Raw genomic sequence first — 13,355 nt, 5'->3', positions numbered from 1 at the left:
GTGGTCCTCGCCAGGCAGCGTCGCTGCGACCCGGTTCGAACCACGCATTGTCGAGTCCTCCGTCCGGAACCTATCATCGCCGTGGTGGTGGGTGAGTCGAGGTGAGCTGCGGGTGAGTCAAGGGGAGTGGTGGGTGTGAAGCGAGAGCGCCGGAGGTGTGATTGGGGTGAGCGAAAGGGCAAGAGGTGCGCACCCAAGGAGGAAGTCGGCTCCTAAGAATCTGGGATGTAATTCTTAGTTTTTTAAAATTTATTAATATATATAGATAGTATTTTTAATTCTAATATATCTATATTTTTAAAACCAAGTAAATAGATAATTAATAAGGAAAGAAATCTAAGAAAGCTTTAATTTAAATTATATAAATCGAATTAAGTATATTTAAATTATAATCCCTTAGTTTTTCAAAATCTTTTAATATATATAGATAACTTATTTAATTTTAGTTAATTTAGTTATCTTAAATTAAGTGAATATATAATTAATAAAGAAAGAAATTTAAGGAAAACTTAATATAATTAATTTAAATCGAATTAATTATATTTATACCTTAATTTCTAAGGCTTTTAAAATATCTCTATATATATAAATAGTAAATTTAATTTAATTATATTTATATATTTTAAATTAAGTAGATATATAAATAAAAATAATATATTTATATTTAACGAAATTTTATATTTTATTAAATTTAAAAAAAGGGTATTTATAATAAAAAGACTAAAACTTATATAAAAATAAGGAAAAAGGGGACTTGGCGCAGTGGTAGCGTATATCCAACTAATCTCTCTTGCGACCTCCTCAAAGTAAGGCTTTAAGGAGGTGCGAGGGAGCGAGGGTAAGGTCCTAGGTTCGAATCCTAGAGTCCCCATTATTTATTTATTCTCTTTTTTTAATTCTTTTAAGTATACGACTAAAATATTGTTAAATACTACTCTTATTTTTTCTTCTTAGGAAAACCCTAGTAAAATAGCTAAATATAGGTATCTCTTAATATTTCGAGTAGTAATATTCTTCGCGGCGTGCCAACCAAGTTGCGAAAGGACTGCAATTCTCAATTTCTCAACTCGTCTCGACCGAGTTTCACATGGCAGACGTATACATAAGCACCCTTTTTCCTCGGTTGTGGCCTTGAAGTCAAAGAGGCGGGAGGGGACTATAATGAGGCGATCATGCAGCTTGGCGTGTGGTCCGCCGCAGCTCTTGAGAAATTGCATTCCTTCGCAGATACGACGCCTACGTACGCACTACTTATCTAGGAGCGTAGGCGCCTTAGAAAGACCAATATAATGTTGTAAGGCAGATTGTGAGAGACGTGGAAGAGTGTGAGAGACGTGGAAGAGTGTGTGATTGTGAGAAATACATCCCCCTACAAGCCCCCTATTGTTACTTGACAAGCTTGAATCTCCGCTTGCTACTCGTAAACTAGTTGGAGAAATTGTGAGGAAGGACACTAAATTCCAACAAGATGTTGGAGGCCTGCCCGGCTCGCCGGGCCAGATATAGAAATGCTCTGCGTATATCATGACTTTGTCATGTCGCAAGAACAATTCTTAGTGGATGATATCTCTGTTCGTACTTCGCTAACCGTATGAGGGAGTGAGAGACAGGAAGAATTCTCCTTTCAGCAATGAATGTCCCATTAATCTCTTCACGACACAAGATTCCGTTGTGGCAATTGATGCCGCATCATTGCACTCAAGACACGTCCGAAATGATGGCTGACCGCCTTCAGAAGGCGGTTCTCATATACAATGGGCCATGAAACTGTCCGTTGTGATAATAACCTCCCGGGACGCGATGATTCCAGCAGTTTTCGTGACGCCGAGTCGACGAGGCCGGATGAATATTTTCGAAAGTGTGTCTCTGAACATCCTGTCGATTACAAACATGTGTTCTGTTTTTGGGGATGTGAGTCAAGAGGCACGAAATTTGAGAGTTTGGTGTTTTAGAACAGTCCGGAAAACGTCGCCTGGCAGGGTGTTCGATCTTGCAGCCACAACCTTTTGGATTCGGCATGGTAGATAATTGAGGTATGCCAGTTATTAACCTTCTCTCGATGAAGCGGAAGGGTTTGGAATCGAATATCCTTAGGTGTCGATGCCAAAAATTTTAGTTCTGTATGAGTAGGGAATCGCACGAGAGAGCAATGACCCTCTTTATATGTACCAACTCCTCTAGTAGATACTATCATCCCGACTAAGATAAGATTCTCGATGTACATATACCGGCCCGCGCCTTGTCTTCCACTAGGCTCTAGTAAAGGACATGGGTCTATGTGTGGAAGTAGCAAGCACGAGCTCTAGGAGAGGCGCAAGGTGGGGTAGATTAAGAATAACAAGTTAGTTAAAGTGAGGCAAGGAAAACAAATATATGCGCTACCTAAATCTGGGCAGGGGCATTGCCAAGAAAGTGCGCCAATGGGCCGTCGTTGAGCAGCGACAATCAACAACTCAGCTCAACCTCTCAATGCATTTATGTCTAGAGTTCTCCCTAAGCAGGCATTTCGTGATCGAAGCTTTTGCCACGGAATATCAACTTGTTTAGCCCTTCTTACGCGCTTCGCCCACCAACCTAGCCACCCGACTCATATACAGACGGACCCAACTATTCATGACATCGGACATCGCAAACTACCTATATCTCGACGGCACAATTGTGAAAGATGAGATTATTGGAGTGGGTGGTGCAGGCATTGTCGTCAATCGAGGAGGATACGCCTTCAAAATCCCCCGGATATCGAAGTTGTCCGAAATTGATGGTGTTCCTGTTCATGACAGAATATTGGACCACAATGAAGACAACTACAACGAGCTCGCCGTTGCCATCATGTCTTTCAAGCACGAAAAAGCTATCTATAAAAGGCTAGGCGACCATCCTGGGATTATCCGCTGTTATAACGTCGACTCCGAAGAACCCTCAATCCAGATGCCGTTGATGAATGGCGACCTACGGCAGCATCTAGGCGAGATCCGGCTAAAAAGGTCTCGTCAGCTCTTCTGGTTACTTCACTTGGCGCGTACTATGGCCTTCGCACATACTAAACGTGTTATCATCTGTGACTTCCGGCTGGATAATATCGTGTATGACGATGATATGAATATCAGGCTCATTGACTTCTCTGAATCTTCTTTAATGCATCTCGAATGGGACCTTAAAGGCTGCGATAAATATGGATTTTCTATTCTAACCGATATTGGACAATTTGGGGCAGTAATGTTTGAGATCATAACTGGTCAACATTGTTCGTTTGATATCTATGAAGACTGGCAGCAAGTGGGGGATCCGACGACTTGGCCTCGACGGGAAACACTTCCGTCAACAAGCGAGGTATGGCTGGGTTCTATTATCGAGAAATGCTGGACCAAGGGATTTGCATCGGCTGGGGATCTTGAGAGAGAGCTTGAAAAAGAGAACTGCGCAGTCCGGGACGAGGGTTGTCGTGGTTTTCCAACGTAGGAAATATTGCACCCAGAATTCAATTGTGACCCATATGAAGAGTGGGTAAATTCATGCTGAGTGTTACATCCTTTTCACATGGAGATATCATCAACTGTAGATTCAATGCCCATATGAAGCTTCCTTTAGATTTCTATTGGTGTTTTTATGAACGGAGAGTTCTCTTAGACCTTTAAAATTTGACAACCTAACATCGAGAGTCCCCCCTAGTCGCTTTCAACTTCAGACGAAATCCACCTCGCAAAATCATCACAAGGAGCCCTATATATGTAGTCTAAGCCGAAAGGAAGTTCTGGTGGTGGCTCTTTGTTAATCCACAGGATTTTGGCGAAGTGGCCGAAGTTGTGAATCAATCTTGTGACAGAAGGAATCTGCAAGCTAGTTCCTACCACGAGAACAAGATCTGGTCTTGATTTGGTATCCTCTTGCTCGGCATTGCCAATAGCAGGATCGTCTCTGGCACTTTCGTCGTAAAGCGTGAAACGCGGCCTCAGCCCATGTTTGCGGGTCTGCTTGCTGCACCGCGGGCATGAAGGCATAGACGGTCCCACAAATAAAGCCCCATCAAGATCACTGATCCTATGGCACTTCGTGCATTCCATTTTGCTGATAGTACCGTGAAGCTGAATTGTTTTCGGCCAAGGGCCATGTAAAGGAAGCGGCCTTTTCGTGATTAGATTAGGCATTGAGACGTCCAAATCGTCGATGTTCATTGTAAAGAGACGTTGGAGTTTGCCTTTGGCCGCAATTCGATCCAAGAAATGATGAAATGGGGTAGGTCGTGCAGCATCAACGAGTTCTGTGAACTTACGAACAAAGCTGTGCAGTGCTGCTGTGGTGCTTTCATGCTCGTAGACGGACGCGGAAAGGATCTCCTTGCCTGAGCCTTCAGCAAGGCCATGTTCCGTCTCAAGCTGTACAAAGAGTCCCTGAGCAGAACGGAAATCAGGAACTGGGGTAATGTTAGTGCTCGGATGCACGACAAATAGGGCTTGTGCGTACTTCCTGCAGATGTCGAGATACCTGCACCTACGACACAGACAATCCGTTGTGATTCTCGTAACGTCGCAGCTAACTCCTCCAGCGAAGGCCGACCGGGACTTCTTGTCCTAGAAAGTTCCACACTCGCTTGCGCACCATTTGCCGTGGTATGGTCATTCAATCTTGGTTGGAGACATATGTTCAATCTATGCGCCGAATTCTCCGGGCTTACATTGACTGAAGTCAAGGGTGTATGCTCAGTACGATCGCCCTCTCTTATCTTAGAGACAATATGGCCCTGGTGGAATCTTTTATGCCTGTGAGCAATGACCTCTCCGATGAAAACCTTCTTGCCACCTTCCGAGTCACATGTTTCACAGATATAATGTGGTGTTTTCTTGTGACGTGTGATATTCTTGCTCTCCTGAATAGGGCATCGTGAACACCAACAAGGCTCGGGTTTGTTTCGACAGATTGAAGGGGTCGGCGGACGTGTAAGGGGTTGGGTGGTAAATGATGGATGGCAATGTTGCGATTGCAGCTTTCGAGGGGCGACCGCTTCACATTCTAGGCATTGGTAGTGAGGTAGATTGTCGTGTTTTTCTCGACGGCGAGTGGACTTTAGGCAGTTTGGATATAAGCATGGTTTCCTCACCATGGGTCTAATCCTAGATAGAGGTGGCAGATGAAGCAAGGGTGGCAGATGAGGAGAGGTGGCAGATGAGGAGAGGTGGCAGATGAGGAGAGGTGGCAGATGAGGAGAGGTGGCAGATGAGGAAAGGGTGGCAGATGAGGAGAAACGTAGCCTGGCTCGCTGCCTGTTAGCGCTCCAGCATTTCAACTTCGCAGAGAGAAATCAAATGACAGCAATAAAACACTTCACAGCCAGTAATTGCGAACTGGCCATTCCTGGTCTTGTTGGTTAGCGACACATGGCCGAAAGCTAAGGTAAAGAGCTACTATATTTGAGGTGCTATTGATAGAAGTACTGAACTCCAGCCTAATACGGCGAAATCTGTACCGGCTGACGTAGCGGGCCCGAGACAAACCATTCCTCCAACGGAACCCATTTGGCGATCTTCCTGATTCTGTACTGAGGTACAGCATGATTTGAGATCCTCTAGTCAATTCTTGAGCACGAATGCATTGAGCAAGCCTACCTGATCAACCAGTTGAGCCTTACAGACGGGTCAAGTCTGCCTCACATGTACAAACAACACTGTTTTATGACCGGAATCTCGACGCCCGGCCACCTTCTGACTCACGTGACCTCGCGCCGCTTTTGCTCAGGCTGGCTCGCGTCCGGCTCAACGTCGGCTCAGGCTCGGCTGGGCCAGCTCACCTTGCTGGCCACATCGGGGCAGGGGCCCAAAAGTCGTCCCTCCTCCAGACTGTCAAGTTTTAACGAGGGCCCGAAAACGAGGCTCCTAGGGGGGTTCCCTGGAAACGCACCACGGCACGTTGCCTCCTCGACCCTGCGAGAACGAGCCGGTCTTCATGAGCGTGATGGGCCTCGCACGACGTGCCTTGTGCCTCCGGCGCGAGGGAGGGTTCCCAGAAATAGTGCCCCTGCCCCTTCCAATGTCTCGTTGGGTTTCTGCCTGCTTTGTCGTCGATTCTCCCCTCCCCTCCTCTCCGTACCTTCCCTCTCTTTTTTGTCGAGTGACTTGATCTTCGTTAACTCTTTTCACATCCTCTGACCGGGCTCCTAGTACGGCTTCTTCTTTCCCTTCTTGGCACAGGTATAGGTCTTTGGGACACTCGGGAGCCATCAACTATGAGCATCAAGAACGAGAAAAGAAGTTGGAAGGGTCTAAACCCAGACGAGCAGATAGAGGCGGCATTAGAGGATGGGCTCTCCGGGGACAGGTCGGGGATCGACGGGAAGCCTGTTTATGCAGAACTTGCTGAGAGCACTAAACCCGGGTACGAGGCGATGATGGAGGTTTGGAAAGCGTATGCCACCAGGAAGCCTTGCTCGAGTGTCTGAGAGAAACCTGACAAGGACTAGGTACGAAAGGAAATATCCGGGGTCCGATCCTCGCAGCATGGAAGTTATGAAACACTTCGCCGAAGTGGTCGGACGCGCGACGCCTGGTAGGCTGGACAAGGAAAAGGCCCTGGATAAGAACAAGAAACGGGCGACGGTCAAGACGATACGGAATAAGATTCGAAAGTTCATGTCGCAATGGCAGAGGGAGACTCACCTTACCATCCCTAAAGACGTTCATGACTCGATGGCTCCTGTAAGTGTGTTGAAGCGCTTCCTGAGCTAGAGCGCCAACGTGTGGTTTCATTTGCTGACGAGAGAAAGTACATCAAACATGTGCTTAGATACAAAATTCCGCTGTCCATCGAGGAGAAAGAACCCACCTATTTGACGATAGAGAACTATGTCGCTATGGAAGAGTTCCTCTGGCTGAACGATCATCACGATTACGCCCATGAAGCGAGCCGAGTGGACTGCAGTGCCCTATTGAAGATGCACTGCTACACCTCTGCAAGATTACAAGAAATCTGCAAGGCAAAGTACAAGGTCTGATCCTGAGCCAGAGGAGATGGAATAACGCGGTCGGTGGTAACAATGTCCAACAGGACCTTCTCTGCATGGTCGCATGGAAAGACGGAGAGCCGGAGATCAAGATACGGTTCAAAAGAGAACACACAAAAGGCATGCAAGACAATCCCAACAAGTGAGTGGTTAATGTCGGCCGCTTCCAGGCTTAGATCCCCGTTGCTTACACTTCCGTCGACATACAGACCGAAGCATCCGCTATACGAGAGACTGAATCCTACGCCTCCTTTGCTCGTCAACGGCCTTTTGTTTTTATTGGCTGTCATTATTTCGGCTGGCGCATTTAAGGACTACAACACCATCGAGGCGGTCCTCGATGCCAGACCGCCGCCCAGGAGGAGGTTTATGATCATGGAGTGGGCGGACGCCGTTTTGGACGACCCAGTCTTTCCCGAGATGTCCGCAGATGGAGTAACCAAGAAAGTAAAGAACGAGTCCGCATGGGGCACCAGTGTTCCGATTGGGCGAAAAGGGCTGGCTTTCCAGGAGGGATGGGACTACATGCCTCTCGCCGCGAAGCGCTGATCAAAGTAGACGGTAGGGCGATCTTACACCGAGCCAATTCACTGTACGAGAAGCTGACCCGGCAGCAGATGGAGGCTACTCGCTTGGACAGGTGATGAAGTTCGCCGCGCACAGAAACCCAAGAACTCTTGTTGGCCACTATCTGGACAATACAAGTAACGTGGACGGTGCCGCTGTCTTCCTCGGGCTGGAACCACGGCGGGACCTTACAGAGGACTTTCGCAGTGCGTCAATGAAGAGACATCCCGATCTCCCGCAGTCAATTCCAAGCAAAAGTTTGGATTAACTAAAGCACCGCCCGAAATTTGTCGCCCTTTGCGAACAAATTGAGAACCTCTCTCTTCAACTCACCGCTGACATCGCCGAAGACGAGCGTAAAGAACTGAAGGCTAAGAGGCGTCAGGCTTATGATCGGCGACAGCTGCTGGTGGACGAAGAGTTGGGGAACTACCGCAAATTTGAACGGCGAGTCCAGACCACTCAAAGTGAGGCAGATGACCACGGGGACTGGCGTCGCAGTTATTTCAATCGCGTCGTCCGCCACATGGTTCCTGAACGTGACCGCCTGGCCCGGACTCTACCGCTCGCTGTCCCTCTGCGAAGTCCAGAAGGGATCTCTGCCCTCCGAGACCTTGTTGCTCTCCGGGCAAACGATTTTCGCGTTGCATATCAGGAAGAGTTACGGCCCATGGGAGATACCTGTCCAGTACCTTCCTGCAACCGGAACATCAAAGAGTAAGAGACATTCTTGCCAACCACCGCCATCGTTCCAGCTGCTGACAGGTGAAATATAGTGTCGCCGTCAAAGACAGGTGGAAGCATATATACCGGTGCTCCAAAGGCCATCACACCAAACAGTTCGGTTTCGCCGAGTTTTGTTTCCGATGCAGCTGTTGGATAACCAACGAGACCGACTCACTGCCAAACTCACATCGACAATCTCGACGTTCCCTTCCGATGCGACCCGGTCACTTTCCGCCACGCTGTTGCCTGCACCGGGTATTGTTGCGGTTGTCTCAGCAAAGTCGGGCGTCCGGCGGCGGTGAGGATGAAACAGTACCCAAATCGAACGATCTGGCAGCGGCATATATCTGAATGCATCCCAGAATATGTCGCGAGTCTGGACACCGAGGATTACTTTCCATGTCCACATCTGTTATGCTCTACGGTGCTCTTTTCGGAGTCCGGCCTTTGGCACCATCTGGAAGACATCCACAGTACTCTCAAGCCGCACCGCGCACAAAAGCGTCAATATTCGCCAGATCGGAGCCTGAATTCTGAGCTTGCGGCTCCTGATGCTGCCAGACGTGCGAGCCTCAAAACTAAGACCTAGTCGCAAATCAGGGCCTAAGCGGCACACCTCTGAAGATACAGACGACCGTAAATTTGTTAACACCTCAGCCCTGAACTTTGATCCCAACCACCCCGGCGGGATCCAAACGCTGTCGGTGATCAGCAGTTCCACTTCACGCCGCGCATCACAAGCGGACAGCGTTTGGGATGCTGGTGATGACTGCTTCAGCATCGACAGTTCGTTATCATCCCTGTCAAGTGGCCTGTTCGAAGCAATGCCTGAAACTCGAAAGGACTGTCCCTCTCCCTGGGCCACCCCGTCAGAGGCTGCCGCCGTCACGATGCCGATCGACCCAGAGATCATCCGTCAATCGCGACCAGCGCCCCACTTCGACCAGATCGAGGTGGTTGACCTCACAAACGTTTTCGATAAGTCCGGTGAGAGGTTTCCAATACTTACCCGACCCCGCAGTGCGTATTGAATACTAGCAACTATGGTATAGCATGCCTAATCAAGATCACAGGCGACTCATCTATTGATGACCTGGACGTTTCAGACGTTCAAGGCACTACACAGGACGAATTTTCCAGCCTCGATCTAACTCTAGGTGCGAACACGAAAGTTTCTGCAGAGGTCGGCGGTGATTGCGAAATGCTAGTCTCGAACCCAAGCCCTCCCACCGCCGTGCCACCCCGGGCTGAGGTGGTGCAATCACATACCTGTATCCAAGATTTGAGTTACAGTCGACCCGCTGCTATAGATCCAGAAGACAATCAGTGGAAGATCGAGAAATTGCTGGGCAAACGTCAGATCAGAAGACAAGTCCAATATTTAGTGAAGTGGTTTGGTTATCCAGACAATGAAAGTACCTGGGAGCCTCCAGAAAACGTCCATCCCGACGATGTTGCGGAGTTTGATGCGCTGCATCACCATAAATCCTAGGGGTTTGGACATTTGGGTTAGACAAGTAGATAGGATAAATATACTGTGCACTTGCCTGTTTGATTGCCTTAGAGCCTGATCTGATGCTCCCGCCTTAGGCTGGTCTTTTCGAGATCCAAGGCGATTCAGGGAGTGATACTAATCGGAAATCGCCACTGACCTGACCTGCATTGTTACGAATTGAATGCAATGACATGGTACTATAGTGGAAGTCTAGTCCTTTCACTCAACTCGTGCTTCAAATCTATCTAGCTACGGCAACTTCCACAGTTAATTCTGACTTCAGCTCCTCTAGAGTGGGGAGGACTTTGTCCAGTCCCTGAAAGCAGGTCCTAACGCAGCCTGTGAGGCGATTTGCCGTTTCAGAATAGTCCCGAATCTTATTTTGAAGCTGCTGAATGAAGTCATATTGGCGACAGGCTTCTTCTTCCGCAAGTTGTCTGTGTCTAGATTCAGCCGTCGCTTTATCTTTCCACTGGCATAGCTCATGGAAAAGGCGAGCATTGTCGTTTTCAGGCTGCTCAATTTTCGCACTGAAGCTGATTTCAGGAATTTGTAGCTGTATACATTGTTAGATAGTATTCTCTTCGAGCTCCGATATTGCTTTTCCATACCGAGACGATAGAATTCGAAGCATCTGCCAAGGTCAGGATTGACGGAACAGCCTCAAACGTCTTATCCACTCCTTCACATAATTCTCTATAGGCGCCAGCAGAGTGGTCGCTTATATTTTTTGAAAAGAGCTCAGTTAGCCTGCTCCGAACTTTATCTTCAACCGTGTCTGTGGTCGCAACAACTCGGTCGACCTTGCCAGGCACCAAAGAGAAACAGCTTTCTCCTGTGGACCTCTCTGAGTCGCATGGAATGAATTTCCATCGATAAAAATCAGACACTTTTGGCATGAGACGGACCTGCGACGGGGCCACTTTAATTCCTAATTTGTTCTCTTAGAATCAAGTTAGCTGTGGCATCCCGCAGAGGTCATTTTACACACCAATATGTTTTGAAAGAAGCTTCTGGCATTCGTCTCTTAACTTTCGTCGTTCGAGGTTGCTCGGTCTTATGTTAGCCATTTGAAGGAAGTCTCCCTATTCAGCTAAACAGGTGAATTTACATGCAAACACGAGAGGCCTAGAGAGATCTTGGTTCTTATTTATTCGAAATAGGGCCCCAGGGGAAGGTCCCATTTTAAGGACGTGAGGATCTCAAAGATTTCGACGGGCTAGCAATTGGGCCCCTCCCCTTGATTGGTTTGAGATTGTATAAGTTGTCATATATCGGATCTAGAGGGCTACGTCACTCTCTGGTGTAAAGCGCGTACGAATACACCGGCGTTGTTACCCACCGTGCAGAGAAAAGGTAGATTACTTTTGAATGTCATTGGTTGGATGTAGAAGAGCATTTGCTGAAGCTGATGTGAATAGCCAGCATGACAATTTCCAATAGGGCTTAAAGTGCCAAGAATTATAAACTACGGTTTCTCTGGAGGCTTAGGTTTGCCCAGGAGGCCTTGTTATGGGCCTTTCGTGACAGGTACGTTGTGGTAAACTAGAGGCCAAAGGACAAGTAGACTTATTCAGACGTGTACCGCTAATTGTATAATCGCCGATTTCACTGGAAAACATTTACACATTGCCCCTCGAAGTATTCATCCCAGTAGTAGCTTCACCTCAGACTCCGTCTCGTTTGAGAAACTGCCTTCGTATGCGTCGTCATCGAATGGGAGTGTTAACGTTTCGCTATCTGAACGAGAGTCATCATGGATGTCCGGTGCCAATCTAAGATATCGGCCGCCATAATAGTAGGATGGGGGTTCTTGGTGGAAAGGAACGTGAGGATTGAATTCTGGATCAGAGCCTAGCCAGAATACCCGATCGTACAAACGACCAAGGTAGACCTTCAGACGACTTCGGATGGGCATTCTTGGCGTGTGGGGTTTTGTAGCCCGTCGGAGGCGCCGCGAGGAGATCAAAGCTCGCATGATGAAGTTCTCGCATTGCGTTGCCGAACAGACAATACGAGTGTGGTACCTGTCCTTATATTTCAAGTAGGGTGTCCCAATTTTGGGCCACCTCCAAAGGCGGTTAGACCAACGGGACGAAATAGGGTGTCCCAATTCTGGGTACCTCCAAAGGCGGTTAGACCAACAGGACGAACAAGCGTTTCTTGCTCTGCCGATTTCACCGTTGCCGCATTGAGCCACTCCCCAAAGTCAATGCGTGATCACGCAGGATGGTTACAATGCCCTCCGCATGAATGCAGAGCTGACATTGCCCGTACCCTCCTCCCTCTTAATAGATACCTTTAGTCCTGAAGGCTAAACATTGATTGAAGGTATCTAGCTAGCTTATCTGTCTCATTCCTTCAGTAATTGAAGCCTTCTAGCCTGAAATCTCTTGTCGACTTTCTCGAACAGCTCTATATATCTTTGACTGAATCTCTCAAAGGTTTCCGGGTGATGCTTCCTAGGGTTCTGGCATAGCTCTCGTATTATTTGGATGAACGGTTCCAGTTCCGCTCTAGAATAGCCCAATAGATCGACCTGTTGGGGCGTCTAGCGTCCCATTAGAACTGAAGCCTTAAAGCCGCAGAGCTCGTGAAGACTTACCCATATCGATTGCCCTAATATCTCACTTGCGAAGCAATATGCAACTGCAGCTGTAAAACTAGGTAAGCTGCTTACGAATCGTTCATCTCTTAACATTACTTCCAGGACGTAGTGGGCCAAGACGGTTAATTGTGTCTCTCCGTTGTTGATTTTGTTGATCCTCTGTAGGAAACTACTTGGCCCTGGCCAACCAAGGTCATAGTCTAACCGCCGAAGGATAATACGCTCCGCTTGACGCACTTTTTCGGGCTCAAGCCCGATAATTTTGATAATGTCCTGCATCGAATAGTCAGGGTCCTGTTGCTCATACTTGAGCGATATGATCAGTGATGCAGCTGCAAGAAGCATTAGCCGGTCAGGAGTTACTTCCATCAAGGACAGGGAGCGGTCGATAATATTGACGGTCAGATATAAGACCTCATGATCGAGGCCGAGGTGGTTTCGAACCTTGACCAACCACGCCACTAGTTGTGTTCGCATCCCCCAGTCAAGGCCACGTTGTTTATCCATATAGCTTGAGTCTGGAAGCATCTTGGTTTCTTTGCGCATAAGGTATTCGAAGATCTCATTTGCATACTCTTCGAAGACAAGAGTCTCCAGAGACAGCATTTCGATTATTATGATATGATTCTTTGCCGGGTGAGGCGGATAAAGTGTTCAGAAATATTGCTAAAGAGTAAGAACGAGAGCTATAAAGCAAGCAGAATAACACTGTATTAAAGCGGCCCGCGAGGGGCCTCCTTTCCGACTCCTCTGCTTAGATTGCACGTGGTGATTCAGAAACAGGTACTGGCCACAGGACTAGATAATTGTTAATATAGTTGCAAGGAGTATGGCTGCCACTGCCGCCCATGTCATGCCTAAGAACATAGTTCCTTTATCCGCCGCAATGCCGATGCGGTCCCCATATTTATTAACAATGTCGACGGCTTTCGTGATGATTATAGTTGAAATAACGGATCCAACACTGG

At 47.8% G+C, this 13,355-nt stretch overlaps 4 protein-coding genes and 1 pseudogene across 5 annotated transcripts; 3 read left to right on the top strand and 2 right to left on the bottom strand.

Moving 5' to 3' along the window:
• The first annotated feature begins 748 nt into the window (after nt 1-748).
• On the top strand, nt 749-871 carry PV06_11722 (annotated as a pseudogene). The gene has a single exon. The product of its transcript is annotated as a tRNA-OTHER (tRNA).
• A 1,614-nt stretch (nt 872-2,485) lies between these two features.
• Nucleotides 2,486-3,548, top strand: PV06_11721 (uncharacterized protein). The gene has a single exon (XM_016413433.1). The coding sequence runs from the start codon at nt 2,614-2,616 to the stop codon at nt 3,457-3,459; it is 846 nt and encodes a 281-aa protein (XP_016256191.1). The 5' UTR covers nt 2,486-2,613; the 3' UTR covers nt 3,460-3,548.
• PV06_11720 (uncharacterized protein) lies at nt 3,548-5,209 on the bottom strand. The gene is made up of 2 exons (XM_016413432.1): nt 4,462-5,209; nt 3,548-4,411 (listed from the first exon to the last, which is right to left on the bottom strand). Exons 1-2 carry the CDS (start codon nt 5,096-5,098, stop codon nt 3,666-3,668), a joined length of 1,383 nt encoding a protein of 460 aa, XP_016256190.1. The 5' UTR covers nt 5,099-5,209; the 3' UTR covers nt 3,548-3,665.
• Nucleotides 5,210-6,217: 1,008 nt separating this feature from the next.
• Nucleotides 6,218-9,776, top strand: PV06_11719 (uncharacterized protein; the record flags this gene model as incomplete). Its single annotated transcript, XM_016413431.1, has 12 exons — nt 6,218-6,396; nt 6,452-6,686; nt 6,755-6,976; nt 7,036-7,133; nt 7,201-7,426; nt 7,468-7,552; nt 7,606-7,764; nt 7,909-8,275; nt 8,335-8,582; nt 8,647-8,847; nt 8,915-9,271; nt 9,358-9,776. 12 exons carry the CDS (start codon nt 6,218-6,220, stop codon nt 9,774-9,776), a joined length of 2,796 nt encoding a protein of 931 aa, XP_016256189.1.
• A 291-nt stretch (nt 9,777-10,067) lies between these two features.
• Nucleotides 10,068-10,388, bottom strand: PV06_11718 (uncharacterized protein; the record flags this gene model as incomplete). The annotated part of the gene is made up of 1 exon (XM_016413430.1): nt 10,068-10,388. One exon carries the CDS (start codon nt 10,386-10,388, stop codon nt 10,068-10,070), a length of 321 nt encoding a protein of 106 aa, XP_016256188.1.
• Between the last annotated feature and the right edge of the window lie 2,967 nt (nt 10,389-13,355).

The sequence above is a fragment of the Exophiala oligosperma genome, assembly GCF_000835515.1.
Source record: "Exophiala oligosperma strain CBS 72588 unplaced genomic scaffold supercont1.55, whole genome shotgun sequence".
NCBI classification, from domain to species: domain Eukaryota; kingdom Fungi; phylum Ascomycota; class Eurotiomycetes; order Chaetothyriales; family Herpotrichiellaceae; genus Exophiala; species Exophiala oligosperma.
This window is presented reverse-complemented; position numbering and strand designations above follow the sequence as displayed.

What these genes read in the sequence shown, in the direction of transcription:
- PV06_11720 (XM_016413432.1), bottom strand. Translation starts at nt 5,098, where the DNA reads ATGGTGAGGAAACCATGCTTATATCCAAACTGCCTAAAGTCCACTCGC. An exon ending in TATCTCGACATCTGCAGGAA is followed by an intron (nt 4,412 to 4,461) that starts GTACGCACAAGC and finishes ACATTACCCCAG; the next exon opens with TTCCTGATTTCCGTTCTGCT.
- PV06_11721 (XM_016413433.1), top strand. Translation starts at nt 2,614, where the DNA reads ATGACATCGGACATCGCAAACTACCTATATCTCGACGGCACAATTGTG.